General features: G+C 38.9%; 1 protein-coding gene and 1 pseudogene across 1 annotated transcript; both read right to left on the bottom strand.

Moving 5' to 3' along the window:
- Window positions 1-1,188: 1,188 nt before the first annotated feature.
- On the bottom strand, window positions 1,189-5,342 carry LOC119881847 (zinc fingers and homeoboxes protein 1-like; the record flags this gene model as incomplete). The annotated part of the gene is made up of 3 exons (XM_038691951.1): window positions 4,793-5,342; window positions 2,985-3,469; window positions 1,189-1,813 (listed from the first exon to the last, which is right to left on the bottom strand). Coding segments are annotated over exons 2-3 (984 nt in total), but the record flags the coding sequence as incomplete, so codon positions are not given.
- A 5,790-nt stretch (window positions 5,343-11,132) lies between these two features.
- LOC119881849 lies at window positions 11,133-18,706 on the bottom strand (annotated as a pseudogene).
- Window positions 18,707-18,711: the final 5 nt, after the last annotated feature.

An 18,711-nucleotide genomic window follows, 5' to 3' on the forward strand; every position in this document is an offset into this window, starting at 1 on the left:
CGCCGCCCAAGTTGTTATTCTGTGGGAAACACTGTGATGATATGATTCTGCTGCTATGATTTGCAGGCCGTGGCGTCTCTGAAGCATCACAATGCTTCATTTATAAAAAGTATGCTGTGTCCTGAGACTTGAATGTGACACGTGGTTTGATAATATTTTAAATTAAGGGGACGATTATGCTCATTTCCAGCTCAGTATTTTTATTCTGGGACTCGGCTAGAGAACTCTGCTTGATTCACAGTTCAATAAAATCCTTGTTTAACTTTTACTGGCCCCTAAGTTAATCCTTAAGTTGGTATTCTGCTCATAATCAGGTTCATAATCCTATTTAGGGGTTGGACCAGAACAGATTTACAGGGTTTAACACCATATTTTTTTGTCATACTGCACATTGCTGCAGCTCCTCTTTTCACCGTGTTGAAGGCTTTGTTTTAGCTATGGAGTGATGCATCTCGTCTCTAAATGATCTTTGTTGGGAGTTGCACATGTGCAGTTCCTAGTTAAGGACTACTAGCCAATCAGAAGCAGAGAAGGGCGGGTCAGCGAGAAGCCGGTAAACAGCTTCGATTCAGCTGTACATGGACTGGAGCGAGAGTGTCAGAGCGGTGAGTTATTAATCTGCAACAAAAGGATCTTTCATCTATAAAGTTTTAACTGAGCTCTGTCTCTACATCACAGGAACAACTTTATGTCCACTGACTGCCTGGAGGGTAGCTAGTGTTTGGAAGGGAAGGAGAGCTGTGTGGTCACGTGTCGGACTAGCCTCTTGGCGCGTTATATGAGGCACATTTAGCTTTAGCGAAGGGAAGCGGCTGGACTACAAACGAGCTGTTTTCTGTGGGAGACGGGAACTCTGTTTGTTCTGGACTTTGGGCTTTTTTTACTTTGCAAACCTGTTACATTCACAAAAAAGGCTTATAACTCAATAAGGAGAGGGGAAAAGCCAAAAAGCAGAATACCACCTCTTTAAGCTCCTGTCTCTTTAAGTGCCTCCTCCCTAAAAGCCCACTTTCTTCTGATTGGCCAACTTCCAGCTGCCTCATCCTCCTGCTGGTGTTCAAGATCTCAATAAACTGTTAAACTTTTAAATTATAAAGCCCATAATGTATAAATAATATCTGCTTTTCTTGGAGTCAGAAATCTACTGAAGATAATAAGTCGTAGCCCCGCCCCTCCAGGTGCACTTACCTGTTGTAGGCGCTGACCAGCAGGACGTTGTTGTCCATGGCCGTGTTGTATGTTGGGATGCTGCTGATGGGGATGAGGAGCTGAGTCTGCGTCTGAATGCTGTTCTGCTGGTTCTGCAGGGCCGACAGAACCTGAGCCAGCGTCCCAGGAGGCAGCATGGCGCCGCCGCCCGAGCCGCCTTTGATCTGCAGCACGTTGGGCTGTTGACCACGATGCTCTGCGGGACGGCCTGGACCTGCAGCGGCGTGGAGACGGGGACGAGGCGAGGGGCGCTGCGGCGGGTGTCATCGGGGCGGGAGACAGCGTGGGCGGCTCCTTGTTCTCGTCGTCCTCGTCGTCGCTTTCCACTTTGATGACGTCGTCGACGGCCAGTTTGTGCGAGGCGGTGAACTTCTTGGGATCCGGTCTGCTCTTGATCCTCATGATGGGCGTCTTGCTGAGGGCGATGCCTTTGCGGGACGTCTCCTCGGCCTCGTCGTCCTCCACTTTGACAAAGCTGCCGTCGAAGGTGAGGTCGTTGACCGTCTGCTGGAAGATGGTCTCGTTGTTTCGCTTCACCATCGTCCGTGTGAAGTTGTCCTCGCCCGGGTGGAGGCGAGCGTTGTGGGCCAGCAGAGTGTCATAACTAGAGGGGGAGAAACGCTGGTCAGTTAGGTTTGGTTTATTTAATGGGATTAAATAAATAACTTGGACTGAGAGCACTTAAAAAGTTTTGTGTGATTATTATATTCTTAAATTTTCTCTTTACAAGAGAATTTCAATTTGGTTTTTAACAAATTCAGAGAGTTGTGGCTCTCTATGCTCTGTGTAACCAATGAGCATTATTTTGTAGGACTGAAAGGAAGGAATGGGACGTTTGATACCGAGGCGCCGAAACTCGTTTCACTTTCGCAAAGCATACTGGTTTGAAAGAGTGTGTTGAAGATTGTATCAAATTGCCTTTCCCACGTGACAGATGACGTCTGAAGCTTCGTACGTCACTGAAACGCCTGAAAGGATTTGAACGACATGAAGTTTTGTCATTGATTCATACGTGCCCGCCCTGAGTGAGCGGGCTTGACGGCACTTGTCATCACAAGGATCGATTGTAGCTTAGAAAGCCTTCATGCTGTTTGCTGTCATGGCAGATAATTATAATGTAAGGAAACATCATTTACTTGCATTTCTCTCAGCACTTTGATGAGTGAGATCAAAATGAACACACAACGTTCTTTTAATGTACATTTCATTTTGAAATCTCCCTAATAAACAGCAGGCATCTCTGTCTGTTTATGTTTCGATTATGTCAAGAACCGTTCATCCAGTCGACTTCACATGTGACAGTGCAGTGTCGCAATCTGGACACGCGACACGTTCAGAATTAATAAATATACTAGAGAACAGAGCGGAGCGGCGTTATTGTCATCACGCGGGCTTGAAATACATTAGAAACGGATGTGTTGAAACAGAGTTGTAAGAGTTTTCTGAAGATCTAAAGAAGCGCTGAATATCTAGCAGTATATCTTCAGCGTAATTAAGGCCAATGTGAGACGCACATTTTGAATGCCACTTTTTTGTGATTGATTAATGTAAAAATTAAATAAAACTCCCATCAAAAGCTGCTGGAAACTATATAAGAAGACATAAAACAGAAATTTGAGAAGCTGGAAATGAAATGAAAGCTAAATATACTTGATGCTGATGCTGTAATCCAGATAAACTTACAGTGACAGGTTTGATTTGAAGAGTTCAGGTGAGTAAATGTCGCCCTGCCCAAACTCTCTCACACGTATATAAGTGTAAAAACAGTTTTATACCTCTTGGTGTGATAGTCACACTCCATGCAGACGTAGGACGTGTTGGTGACGACATCGGGATGCTCCGTGTCCACGTGCATGGTGAACAGGTTGAGCTCTGTCGTCTGGAAGCTGCAGTATTTGCACTCGTAGCCCCCCTCTGCCATGTTCGAATCCAGATAGTGGTCTGAGACCTGTCTGACATCTGCGTCTTCGCCTCGCTGCTCAAACAGACCAGAAACCTCTGAGGAGACGGCCGCCACGCCGTTACTGTCCCCCGTCTCAGCCGTATCTGTGACGTCCTCCATCTCCTCGTCCGAGTCAACGGTTTCTCGAGGAGGAACCATGCACGGTGTGGTGGACTTCCTCCTGCTCGCCATCCTGAGGTCGGGAAAAGTGCTGTATTAAAGCCGAGTATTAAAGCCGTCTCAGTTCAAGTCGTCCCGTTGTGGCTCCATAAAGTGGGACGTCATCTGTCGAAATGTTTCCTGTGTTGTCCTTAATTCCTGAAGACAAAAAGGAAAGAAGTAAACAATAATAAACATGTAAAAGTTATGTTTAAGGCCACAATCAGACGTGGGAATGTTTTAAATCGGTTCAGCCAGACTCTGCAGATGTTTCTCCTTTAGCTCATTTAGGTGTGTTCAGGTGTAACACGACACACCTGGAGTTCCTGTTCCATCACATGAGAAACTAATGAGCCTTGACTAAACAGGTAAGTAAAAAAAAAAATAGTTAAAATTTACCGGTTAGCTTTTACAGAGGAGCAACAGAAAGCATCCTGACTGGAAACATCACAAATCGGCCGCATTTTTTCAGCCGTATTTTATTGTTTTCAGAAAAGGGGTGAAGCTCTGCTCAAAGTAGCAAAGCAAACAATGTACACTTAAGTATTGTGGAAATTGTGGATGTAGCACATCTTATTTGCATGCTCATGTGCATGCCGTGAAACTTAAATCAATAGCCCAGGCTTTTATTTGCTGAACTCACCCCGTCTATATTTGGGACAGGCCTTTAACTCCTTTAACGTGCCGGTGGATGTTGAATGAAAATACTTTGGTGCTCATTGTTTCCATAAAACGAACTACATGTTTGTGTTGTGGAGAATCTAACTGATCTAAATGTGTGTATCACGTCCATATTGACACATCATTTTTCTGGGTATGGACAGTCTAAGCAGCTTAGAAGCAGTTTAAGCAGGTGACCCAGTGGGCTTCAACAGGTTTTATAGATCCAAAGAACCTCCATAAAAACCAGACCAGGCTTCTAATTGAGACCTGCATTTATTTGTCAAAACGTGAGGCCACACCAGGCCAGTAAAAGGGAACAGGCGTCTAATTGGGACTCTGCTTTTTATTTAAGTTTTACATTATACTGCGTTTTATCTTTCTACACTAATGATCATCTTATCATTTATATTTACATTTCTCTGCCTATGTTTCTTATCCGGCTGCACCTTATCATCTTTAAATACATTACATGTGTTAACTATATGTGGGAAAGTGTGAGCTGATGCGATATTAGCCCTGTGCGCGCTGATCAAACTGTTGTGCTGTTTGTTTCAGCTCCTCCTAGCAAACTCTGGTGCTGCAGCAGAAAATGCACTTCCTGTCCGCACAGAGAGAAGAAAAGACACCGAGCTGTTAACCTGCGCAGACTCCAGTCATAATAATAACCCCGTGTCTTCTCAGCTAGCTTTCTGTCTGAGATGTTTAACAGAGAAAGAGGAACGACCGCAGCGACACCGTCCTAGCGGCTAGCGTTAGCTAGCCGAGCGTTGTGTTTATTATTAACGGGTCGGTCCTGCTGTCAGCTCGGTGTGTGTTTACCTGGTGGATCGGCTGCCGTTTACCAGCATCTCCCAACAGATAGTTAGCTGGCTAGCGGCTGGAGCTTTGTATCATCTCTGGTTGGGGCTGTTGGTGCGCAGTCTTCCGCCTTTTTAGCCAAATACACCGAGGATCCCATCTGCTGCAGCCGGACACAGAGACACTCTGACGGCCGGGGACAAGCTGTCTAAACGCCGTTAGCTCCGGTTTCGGCTGTCGACTCGCATTGTTTGCTCCGTCGCTTTGTTAATAAAAAGGAGAGTTTAATATAAAAAGGCACCGATAGTTCACCGAATCTGACGATGGCATTATTTTTTGTACCGCCGCTACAAGCGACCAACGGCCGAGAAATGCATCCGGTTTGAATATTTCAAAATAAAAGCTTGAGGTAAGGGATTCACTGAAAAATCAGAGTAATAACAACATGTCTATGAAGAATAATAATAACAACATGTCTATGAAGAATAGTAATAACAACATGTCTATACATGTCATAAGAATAATAACAACATGTCTATGAAGAATAATAATAACATGTTATAAGAATAATAACATGTCTATGAAGAATAATAATAACAACATGTCTATACATGTCATAAGAATAATAACAACATGTCTATGAAGAATAATAATAACATGTTATAAGAATAATAACATGTCTATGAAGAATAATAATAACAACATGTCTATACATGTCATAAGAATAATAACATGTCTATGAAGAATAATAATAACATGTCTATACATGTCATAAGAATAATAACAACATGTCTATGAAGAATAATAATAACATGTTATAAGAATAATAACATGTCTATGAAGAATAATAATAACATGTCTATACATGTCATAAGAATAATAACAACATGTCTATGAAGAATAATAATAACATGTTATAAGAATAATAACATGTCTATGAAGAATAATAACAACAACATGTCTATGAAGAATAATAACATGTCTATGAATAATAATAACATGTCTATGAAGAATAATAACATGTCTATGAAGAATAATAATAACAACATGTCTATACATGTCATAAGAATAATAACATGTCTATGAAGAATAATAATAACATGTTATAAGAATAATAACATGTCTATGAAGAATAATAACAACAACAACATGTCTATGAAGAATAATAATAACATGTCTATGAAGAATATAACATGTCTATGAAGAATAATAATAACAACATGTCTATGAAGAATAATAATAACAACATGTCTATACATGTCATAAGAATAATAACAACATGTCTATGAAGAATAACAACAACAACATGTCTATGAATAATAATAATAACATGTCTATGAAGAATAATAACATGTCTATGAAGAATAATAATAACAACATGTCTATGAAGAATAATAATAACATGTTATAAGAATAATAACATGTCTATGTGAAGAATAATAATAACAACAACATGTCTATGAAGAATAATAATAACATGTTATAAGAATAATAACATGTCTGTGAAGAATAATAACAACAACAACATGTCTATGAAGAATAATAATAACATGTTATGAGAATAATAACATGTCTATGAAGAATAATAATAACAACATGTCTATGAAGAATAATAATAACATGTTATAAGAATAATAACATGTCTATGAAGAATAATAATAATAACAACATGTCTATCAAGAATAATAATAACATGTCTATGAAGAAGAATAATAACAACATGTCTATCAAGAATAATAATAACATGTCTATACATGTCATAAGAATAATAACATGTCTATCAAGAATAATAACAACATGTCTATACATGTCATAAGAATAATAACAACATGTCTATGAAGAATAATAATAACATGTTATAAGAATAATAACATGTCTATGAAGAAGAATAATAACAACAACATGTCTATGAAGAAGAATAATAACATGTCTATGAAGAAGAATAATAACAACAACATGTCTATGAAGAAGAATAACAACATGTCTATGAAGAAGAATAACAACATGTCTATGAAGAAGAATAACAACATGTCTATGAAGAAGAATAATAACAACATGTCTATACATGTCATAAGAATAATAACATGTCTATGAAGAATAATAATAACATGTCTATACATGTCATAATAATAACAACATGTCTATGAAGAATAATAACATGTCTATACATGTCATAAGAATAATAACATGTCTATGAAGAATAATAATAACATGTCTATACATGTCATAATAATAATATGTCTATGAAGAATAATAATAACATGTCTATACATGTCATAATAATAACAACATGTCTATACATGTCATAAGAATAATAACATGTCTATGAAGAATAATAATAACATGTCTATGAAGAATAATAATAACATGTCTATACATGTCATAAGAATAATAACATGTCTATGAAGAATAATAATAACATGTCTATGAAGAATAATAATAACATGTCTATACATGTCAAAAGAATAATAACATGTCTATGAAGAATAATAACATGTCATAAGAATAATATGTGTATGAAGAATAATAACATGTCTATGAAGAATAATAATAACATGTCATAAGAATAATAACATGTGTATGAAGAATAATAACATGTCTATGAATAATAATAACATGTCTATGATTAATAATAACATGTCTATGATTAATAATAACATGTCTATGAATAATAATAACATGTCTATGATTAATAATAACATGTCTATGAATAATAATAACATGTCTATGAATAATAATAACATGTCTATGAGAATAATAACAACACATTTAAAAAGAAAAACACATCACAAAAATCTGTTCCGTTCAGTTCAGTGTGCTTTTATAGGCATGAATATTTCAGTAAAATAATGTTGCTAAAGTAGTTTGCTACAAAATAAAAAGTTTATCATTTGAATATGACATAATAAGATTAAATAACAAATAAAAAAATAACAAATACACATAGAATGTAAACTACAAACAGGAATTAACAAGATTTAACCTGCCATGCAGCGAACACTGAGTGCAAGTGCAGTTAGCTGTGTAGACTTTTTTTAAATTAACATTCTTCAAACCTGTACATTTGTTTTTAAAGTGAGATAAAATAATACTACGGAGTCCCTGATGTCCCATAAGTTGATTTTGTTTTTTATTTTAAGAACTTCTTCCCACAAAATAATTATCTTGTTCCCAAAAATATCATCTTATGGGACTTCAGGGGCTCCGTAGATGCAAATTTGCCCTATAGCTGATAGATTTTGTTTACAATTCACAATTATCAAACTAGACAGACTAAGAATTTTGATCTTCCTTTGTGTAAAACATCCTGTGGTCACTTTTCTATCAAATATCGTTGTTATCTCAATAACTCAACTTATCCTAAAATGTACATTTAATTGATTCCTCTGTGTCATTGTCTATGTACAAAAATAGACTTAGTAATGCCCTGCAGCCAAAACACTTTAGAATTCGAAAAAAGATTGCTCTTAGTCTAAATATGGCAATTTTGGCATTTTTAAAATTTACTTCTTTACTACTACACTTATTTTATATATGCAATTTTTTAACACTACTATTAGAAAGAGTTTATATGTTTATTTTATCTTTTGTATGTCTTTCATAAAAGCCATTACAGATTTCTATCATGCTCTCGCACATACTCTTAAAAAATATCCTTTATTTTTTTAATTATGTGAAACAAAAAAATAAATAAACAAACTAATAAATAACATTCCACACAAATACCAAAAATAAATTCTTCTGTTTTTATTATTTCATATGAAACAGCTAAACTTTAAATTCCTGGTTTGTTCTCACATCAAAAAACACAAGATGAAGCCATAAAATAATGTTATATATACTATAATATATACAGTATCTCACAAAAGGGAGTACTCACTTTCGATGCCAGCGATATAGACATCTGTCGCTGTGTGATGTGTTATTTTAGGGGGGGACAGTGAATCTACACTGTTATACAAGCTGTACACTCATTGTGTGTGTGTCATTCTTCAGTGTTGTCAAATGAAAAGATATAATCATATATTTAGGAAAATGTGAGGGGTGTACTTTTGTGAGATACTGTATAAACGGTTTTAATCATACAAATACCCTAGGGGTTTATTTTTATTACACGTCAAATTTCAGATGCAATTTACGATATTCATTAAAAAGAAGAAAGACCTCGTGATTTTAAACTATGAAAAATGGTATTTATTTCTTTCTATGTATCAATGCCTTACTTGTTTTATATTCTTTATTTTTTTTATTTCTAATATGTAGCGTGTCAGGCACAGAAACTCTTAGTCATTAAACTCATTAAACTGGACCTTGCAGTGCAATACTCACATACACTGAAATATTTCTCTGTTTTTATTACTCTTTTAAGGATCAACTCTACCGGTACTCATTATTTATCATTTACACTTCTGTTAATACTGTAAAAATACTACAAGGTTGTTTATTTGTCATTGTACCACATAAAGTTGTATAACGAAATGAATGTTTGTAGTCCCTTAATGCTGCACGCACAGAACTTAACAGATAATTAAATTTGTATTAAAATATAGTAACATTTAAATAAAATAGGTTATATATTTATATACAAAGACTATTTAAATACACGTATACACCACACAGTAATATATCTATCTCTATATATATCTATCTCTATCTATCTATATCTATATATATATATATCTTTATATTTTCTAATTAACTTTTTTTTATTATTTGTTTTCCTTTAATACCTTGATGTGCAAGCGAGCAATTCTAACAAAATAATTTCTGATTATTTTATAGGAATATAGACCTTTTTGATAAATGTGTACTTTACAGACTGTGTTGTTGTATTATGTATACCTGTCTTTAGATTTTTGTCCAATTCCCAATCATTTATTTGAAGGTAAAGCGGAAACGACCGTCGGCGTACTGACGTCAGCGTGACAGATTTATTTGAAGGTTCGTGTGCGTCATAGAGCGACGACAGGAGCGTGTTCCAACTATCGCAGTGAAGTAGGTCGATCCACCACCGAGTGCTGATCAAGGTACTGATGCAGTTATGTAAGAAGTAACAGTGCTGCACCGAAGACACTGATTATTTACACAGGTCAAAGTACAATTTACATTCTTTACTGTCCAGCAATACCACAGAGTACAAATACTCTGTTACAAGTAAAAGTTCTGCACAAAAACCTTACACAAGTAAAAGTTAATTATTTTTATCTGAAAATTAAACTGAAAGTATCAAAAGTACTCCTGTCAGAGTGATATTATCATAATCATGCAGTATAATATTGTACTGATGCATTAACATGTAATCATAAGTCAGTGATGGACATTAATGAAGTATATTTACTCAAGTACTATTAGAGGTACTCCACCACATCAAATATTACTTTTATAGTACTTTTTACTTCACTACATTTATCTGACAGCTTCGCTTACTTTACAAAGTAAGATTTGTACTCACAAAACATATGAAGATTTTTTACAAGTATAGGTAGTAATTTGTTGATTTAACTGGCAACTATTTTGATAATCCTTTAAGTGAATTTTCATGTAAAAACATTTCATGGTTGCAGCTTCACAAGTGTGAAGATTTGCTGCTTTTCCTTTTGGTTATTTTAATGTATTTTTTTAATAGTTGTGATGTTTTGAGTGACAGAACAAACATTGTGAAGGTGTCACTATTTTCAGGATTTTTTGCAATCGATTAATGGGGAAAATAATGAGCGTATAAATCCATAAAGATAATTAATTGCAGTCTGATACAAAATATTTCAACCTCAAACAACCACAGCAGTAAAATCCTGCTTTTACATGAATGCATGAGGAATAATAATCTCATGATATAAAAATAACAGTATAACATTTTTCTGCATTGAGTACTTTACTTAATTAACATTTTCAATGCAGAACTTTAACAGTATTTTTACAGTGAGGTATTAGTACTTTTACTTAAGTAAAAGGATCTGAGTGCTTTGTCCACCACTGGCAGAAGTACAGCAAATTTTAATTACTCATTATTATTATTTAAATACTGTAGGTAATGAAGTATACGTTTGAATTACCATAGAAAAGTACCTCAAATCATACTTACTGTATGAAAAGTAAAAATTACTCGGTGAGAATTCAACTAAATTTTATATTAAGCACAAATATCAGATGGAAAATTAAAATATCTGTTACGTACAGCGATCGAATGTTGTGAATAACACAGACTAAACAAAACTCCAAGTGTTCAGGTGGATTTTAGTGTCACTTCCAACCTTTGGTTGAGCTGTTTAATCTGTTCCCAGATCAGTTACGAACAGTCTGGACTGAAAGTTAGAAAGTCCTTCAGTTGGCTGCTGAACAGAAAACACACAAACAATACTGATAATTAATCCACTATAGCACTTTTATTTAAGCTTCCGTCATGATAAATTAAAGTGAAATAATACTGCATGATCATAAGGATTACTCTTAAATAAACTGGTCACGTGATTAAATACTAATATTATAAATAACAGCTGACAGAATGAGCAGCAAACCACTTCCTGTTTAAATGCACTGAGGTTTTTTATTAAAATAGACCTGTGATCAAGAGAAGCTGTCGATTTCTTTCTTCATTTCCTGGAGGGGGAGAAAAAAAAAAAAAAAAAGACAGAATGAACATGAAGCTGGAAACAGAAACATTCAATATCACGTTAATATATATATATATATATATATATATATATATATATATATACTGTTCACTCTTCAGTTCAATTTAAAAAAGAAAATGATGGGCCTTGAGGACTGAAATTAAAGAAGGTGGCACCTGGATGAGCTCCGTCTTGTTGTAGCTGTGTCTGTGCCTGTAGATGCACTGAGCCAGCACAGCGTAAAGCTTCTCCAGCGGCTCCACCTCGGCGCCTTCTGATGTAGCCACGGCTCTGCTCAGGAGATCCTGATGAACACACAACAATTACTCCGCCGGCAACAAATAATCACAGCTGCAAATACCACTGAAACCTTTACTGCGAGGGCAGGGATGCAGTCCCGACGCAGATACCAGTGTGTGATTTTAATAAGCGGTGTTCCTTACTGTAACTACAATAACGAGCTGGGAGTGTGGGAAAGCCGGGAAACAGACTGGGAGTCGTTGCTAATTGGTGACTGGTGTCCTGTCGATTGATGCTACCTATCCAGATGTTCTACTTAGGGGTTCTGCGCATGCGTGTGACCCACAAGCGTGGTTTGTTTCCACGCCCGCCGTCGAGAAAGTGGCTGATCGTCAGTAACATAAACAAAAATATCATTATTAGTCTATCAGATTACGCTACCCCTGATATCTTAAATAAAGATGGCATAATATAGTATTTCAACATGCCCCCCATCTCCGTACAGTACACATGGAGTGAGAAGTGGTGCAATATAAAAGGTTTCTGTGGTGGGAGCTTTATTTGATAGGCTATATTATGGTGCTTTCAGACCAAACGCGCATATTCGCTTTCCTCGCGTGAGTACATTCGCTGCAAGTGTTCACACACAACGTGAGGAGATTTTAACGCGATAACGTGAATAAACACAACTCGACATTAGTACAGCTGTATGACCCCAAAGTGAACATTTTGCTGTGATTATATTGCAATAAACGGATCAAACTGATGCCGAAATAACTACAACATGATGCAGATTTGTTAAACATATGAATTCATGCTTTGTCAGGTCTGTCAGCAAGACAGCAGGACAACAACTACTAAAATGTTTGTTTTCTGAATGGGCTTTGGATCGATCAGCGCTACGGGTTACAGTAAAGTACAATAGCTGGAATAAAGTTACAGACATATGTTTTCTGAACTCACCAGGTAGTTCAACCTCCTCGCTTTCTTTTCTCCAAGTAATGTCCAGCTTTGTCCGGTTTTTATATAAATATGAAGTCGTAGTCCGACAGAGCTAACGACGCTAACAACACTTGAACCGGATGTGCACGGAAGCTAGCTGCTGAGAAGCTCCAGTGAAGATAAATCAACGTTGAAATCCCAAAAACTATAGCAAAAAGCTAATTTAATGAAAGCAGTTTACTCCGAGCTCCTCCCGCGAGTAAACGGCATAGTTGTCAGAGCAGAATCCGACCGATTATGGGTGTTTATTTGTCCAATGTTTGCAGCGCTGCTCCCTGCTCCTCTCCCCCACGTTTAGCAGCTCTCAGCCGGCCAGCAGATTTTCAATCCCCCGCTCTGCCTGGTCCTCTCCACACCGCTCTGAAGCCTCGGTGACGTACAGACAATCTCAACACTGATAGGCTATCGCGACTCAGCCTCGTGCGACTTCTTCGCTTGAGTTGAAAATATTCAATTCACGCGAAAAGTTTATCAGGATAATTTTTCGTATTCAGTTATTCAATATTGATGATTATCACGATAAGTATCAAATCAATATTTTTTCTTTCAAGTTTGAAGGCTGATTTTTGCTCCTGAGTGAAAGCAGAAGAAACCAGATTGTTAATTGTGGTTTTTAAACTTTTCCTTATGGTCAGAACCGTTGAGGCCAAACAGTGGATCACTTAACATATCTGAGGTAGAACTTTCAAAACAATTATGATAAAATCTTTAAAAACAAACAAACAAAAAAAGATTCAAATTCTTTTCTCAGTCCCTTTTTCCTCAACAAAATAAATATTTTAGTAGGAAAATTAAGTGCTAATTATACACACGATATATTGAACCTTTCTTATATTGTTATTGAGGAAAATTATATTGCGATAATTATCATTATTGTTTTATTGCACAGCCCGATACCTGATCCAGCTATTCGAGTAAGTTTCGACCCGATCCGATATCAGTGTCGATGTCGGTGCATCCTTACAGTCACCACCAGGTCACCACAGTCACCTGGTTTCAGGCCCAAATCCAGTTTTATGGGATTAAAATAGTTGGAAAACCACAGAGCCAATCACAGTTTAGTAGGCGGGATTAAGAAGATGTTGTGTTTCATTGCCAGAGCAGGAAAGTTCAACTTTATTTGTCAGACTCGGGGTCCAAGAAAAACACACAACACCTCCTAAAATACCAAAGCACAAATACAGGAAAAATAGCATCGAACATTTGCCCCACAGGTTCGAGTGACAGGACAGATAGAAGAGTCACTACTCATTGTTTGGGACAAAGTACTACTGCTGCTACCCCTCATCCTACAGAAGGTAACATCTCACCCTCAGTTTGCAGTGATCGACCACCAGCGGCGGCGTTTCCTCGTCGAGGATCTCCACAGATCTGCCTCTGTTGAACAGCTGCATCTGCTCCAAGGCGGCCTCGCCGGCTCTCGCCTCGTCCCTGCTACACTTTTCTGAGGAGGACAGGAGGCGCACATGGTTTATTCTTCTTCTGACTCCCAACAGGGTTCGCACAGTTTATTGAAAGTCAAATTCTTTAAAGGTAACTAAAACTAAAATTCACAGACTCTCTAAAAAGTTGCTATGCGTCCATCGATTTGTTCAAAATATAGTTCACAGAATTCTTTTATAACAATACAGAAATAAATGTATATTAATACTTTGTTTATTTTTGCAGCTGTTCATATTAACTTCGATTGTATGTTCTGATTATTTAAAGATTGCTAATTTCAGAGTCAGGGCTTTCCTAGCTATTTAATTTCAAATACTAAATTATTTTTTGGTTTGCAGGAGTAATTGTGTTTATGAAACACAAGATTATGTTAAAAATGAAGCACTTTTCAAGCAGTATATTCAAAGTCAAGCATGTTCCTAACTTTAAAATTAAAAAATACTTTGTATGAACCCTGCCTAGACTTCACTGTCAATTAAATGCAAAAATAGTTAATGTTATTTCCGTAAAGTTCAGCTTGGCTTGTCGTGTTACTAGTTTTCTTAATGTTATTACGTGAAATTGAATCCCTCTCTGTGTTTGTTCCTGTAAGCTGTGACTGGATGAATCCACCACGTTAAGTAAGAGCACCATGTAAAGAAAACCCTCTTCTCTCTCCCTCATGACGCTTCAGTACATGTCTGTGAAGGCTCAGCTTTGATGAGGTATCAGAGGCAGCTCGGCTCGATGCCCAGATTTCTGCAGAGCCTCTGAGTCTGAAGCTTTGGCCTGTTGAAGCTTGTTCAGCAGCGGCAGAAGCAGCGGTCTTACTTTCACTCCCTGATGCGCACACTTCGAAGCTGCAGCAGCGTAGCTTTGTCGCAGTCCAGTGAAGACCAGTTAGTAGAGCATGAACTCGCACCGCCGAATGGCACTTTCTCACACATACAGACCTGTTTTTCTCAAACAAACCCCGTTCGCCATCGTCTCCAGGTTCGAGGTAGTCTTTGACGTCCGGGTTCGATCTCTGAGGTTCAGAGATCGTTTTGCTGGCTGGAGGTCAAGTGGCTCGGGGTGATCGTGGTACCCATTGACAAGGACTCCATTTTGGATACCTGTGACGCCGTTTAAGTCGTGATGATACCCGTTCGTGGCTGTTGGGTGTCTCTGCTCGCCGTCGCTGCTCTCTGACGCGGCGCATGAGCCGTTCACAACAGCTCTGTCTCCCTCTGGGCCTGATTCAGAGTTCCCCCCGCTGGACGTGGAGGTAGAGGAAGACGAGGCAGGGACGGGCGGCTTCTTCTTCTTGATTTTCTTTATGACACCGGTGCTCCACTTGGTTTTTCTCCGCTGCTTGTAGCGCTTCTTGTTGCGAGCTGCAAAGAGAAATGAGGGTGGATAGAGAAGGAGAGTAGAGAGTGAAGGCCGTGGGGAAGCAATCACACCTCCTCGTCTCTGCACTTGATCTCCTCTTCTTCTTCTCTTGACCTTTGCATCTCATCTGTGCTCTGCCTCTTGTTACCTTCTCTCCTCCCTGTCAGTGCTGCTGAGGCTGCCTCTTCCTCTCCTCCTCCGCTCTTTCACTCTGACGCTTTGATGGTTAAATAAAGACTCTGCAGCTTCCTGTCATGTACCTTTACTTCACCCCCACTGTCTCTTTTGATGCAACACAGCAGGCAAATGTCAAGAATCTGTTTGTATACGTAGCAGATTATACGCAGATAAACTGAGCAATAAGCAAAATGTCTAAAATCTCATTCATCAGTTTCTAATATAATTTTTTTACACATTTATAAACAGCTGTGTGTTGCAGAGTTTAACTACATGATGGTCTGACAGCAGTTTGCTATGAAATTCTGGTGCGATAACGTTCATGAATTTATGTAAATGTTAATTATAAATAATAAGTTACACATGCAAATAAGGTTTTTGCATGTGTAACTTTAAGTAAAAATCATACTGCACTCCAGGTCCCTAAATTTTCAGGGAAAACACCAAGGACACGACCGCTTGTCGAGGTTAATGATAATTTCCGGTCACACAATCATGCGTGCAGCATTACTACATGTTGAGGCAGGTGCAGAAGGAAGTTGTTCCAGTGTTTCTCACCCGTAGAAGTCAATAATAAAAGCCAAATCATTTCATATTCCTTTCAAAGAGAACAAAACACATTTCATCCTTCAGAGTGGACGTACGTCGAGGTCCGGGGCTGTTTCTGCTCCACGGCGAGCTGCGGACGCCGTCGGTGTGCTCTGGGTTGGCCTCAGAAGAAGCTGAAAGCAAAATAAAGGTAGATTGAGTGTCAGTTAAGAGGTTCGATGACATGAGTAGCAGCACGTCGAGTTAACAGGCTGTTTAACAGCTGTGGTTGATTTGATTTAACGGTGTCAGTGTTGAACCTCTGCTGCAGGTAAGATTCAGCAAACAGACAGACGAGGAGACCGGAGAACCTGTCCCTCAGGAGGATTCACCTCTCTTGATGCGCGACTCTTGGATCTCCTCGCAGACTCTCGCAAAGTCTTCGTCCAGCTCGTCTCGGATGATGGCGCGCACCGTGTCCTTCAGAGCGCACGCACGGTGACGGATGTGGCGGTCTGACACACAAACACAGAGATCAACAACATGTTATATCGACTTTAAGGTCACATTTTGTGCTACACACAAATACATAAGTCACTCGGATGTATATCACAGTGAAATTTATGAAACTGATTTCAGTCCTGCAGAAACACGATGCTGAGAAATCTGAGCTGCGGCAGAAGCATCTCATTTACTCAGACCCACTTTATTTTCATTATAGTTAGATCTATCAAATGATTATTAGAGTCTCAGGTCTTCAGATATCTTGATTTATCCAACCTACAGTCCAAAACCCAAATATATTCAATGTACACATCATTATATGATTTAATATTATATAACAGACAAAAGCAGCAAATTGTTTGGCATTTTTGTTTGATAATTGACTCAAATGATAAATCAATTATCAAACTCATTGCAGTTTTAATTTTCTGTTGATCAATTAATAGACTAATTAACTCAGTTTACCTCTTGGATACTACCAGCTGAGCGCCTGACGGAGAGGTCTTTTTTTAAATTTACTTCCACGTTTCCACTGTGAGCCGGTGAATCCAGGTGAACGAACTGCTTCTGTTTTATTTCACCTGTAAAACCCACTTCCCTCATCCGACACAGACACAGAGAGGCTCAAAGAAGGAATGTCTGTGGATTTACAGCGAAGCGTTCACAATGAAAATGTCAGACTGTCAAGCTTTTTGAAAACCCGTCTGCTTTATGACTGACGTCCACGCAAGGACTGAAATCGATGCAGCACCTGAGCTTCCACCTGGACTCACCCGCTCCGTCCGATTCATGGAGACGGCAAAGGCATGGAAAATAAAAAGCAAGATAAACCTCCAGTTGAAGGGCAAACAAAAGGTCGACCTGTTAATAATATCTGGACATTTTGAATAAGACTTTAAATGAATCTCTGCCTCTATTGTTTCTGTTATTATACGATGGCTCTAAAACCCAACCTCCACGCCCGGTTCTTGTATTTAGTCTGTTGGAATATACTGTGAATGTCTCAGGATCTCACCCATGGGGTCGCTGTCTGGGTTGTACTCGAGGGCGTTCTGCCAGATGAGGTCCGCGTCAGACATGAACTCTCTGACGGTGACGTACTTGTGCTGGTCGATGTTGGTCAGCAGCGTGGAGAAGTCCATGGGCTTCCTGATCACCATCATGTAGTCCGGGACCTGGAGGACATTTGGGAGATTTCTTTACATCATCGTTTGCCTCCATGTTGGCTTTTTTGCCGAAATACTTAATAAAATAAAATCACCTCCTCGATGTCGACCGGTTTGGTGAAGGCCTTGAAGCGGCGGTCCAAAATCAGACGCTCTGTGACATTACGCAGGAAGGCGGAGCTCCCGCAGCACGTCCTCCTCCTGCTCCTCCAGATAGAGGAGCTCCTGCTCTGGCAGCTGGCGGGGGGGAGGCGGGGGAGCCAGGGGAAGGATCTCCATGGCCTGAGTCACTGAGAGCGGAGGAGGTCCAAAATATCACAACTGACTTAATTGTTTCAGATCAATCTTCAAAGTTTATGTTGATGTTTAATCATCCAACACTCGGGACTCAAAAAACAGGTAAAACCACCGAAATAACATACATGTTTTTTTGTTGGAGGGTGGAGCCTCGGCCGCCTGGTCCAGAATGAGGTCCTGGAAGAAGTCTGTCCTCTCCTGCCGGGTGGGAACACTGATGGTGTAAACCTCCCCGTAATCTTCCCGGAACAGAAACTGAATCTGAGGATAGAAACAGAAGCCAGAGCTCTTCCATAATGGTTTTCCTTCCAGTTGGTTCTTTCTAAAAGGCGAAAAGTGTTTGGCTTCCTGTGGACAAAACTGCTAAAAACCATGATCTGATGCAATAAATGTGAGAGGGAAAAGGTTTCAGACCAGGGTTCAGTCCAGCTACTCACCTCAGGGTCCAGCTGTTGATGGGGGACGCTGCAGGTGGCGAGGAGGAGGATGGGGGTGAAGGAGGGGATGCTGCCTAGCAGGCTGAGGAAGGAGGCCCTCAATGCGGGCCCTGCTGTCTCCCACCACTGCTGGATGTGGGGGATGTAGAGGATGCTGGGAGACGTCCGCTTGGCCTCGCAGA

Source organism: Micropterus salmoides, unplaced genomic scaffold (genome assembly GCF_014851395.1).
Source record: "Micropterus salmoides isolate LMB-PRFRI ecotype aquatic unplaced genomic scaffold, ASM1485139v1 Ms_hic_scaffold_2743, whole genome shotgun sequence".
Taxonomy (NCBI): Eukaryota; Metazoa; Chordata; class Actinopteri; order Centrarchiformes; family Centrarchidae; genus Micropterus; species Micropterus salmoides.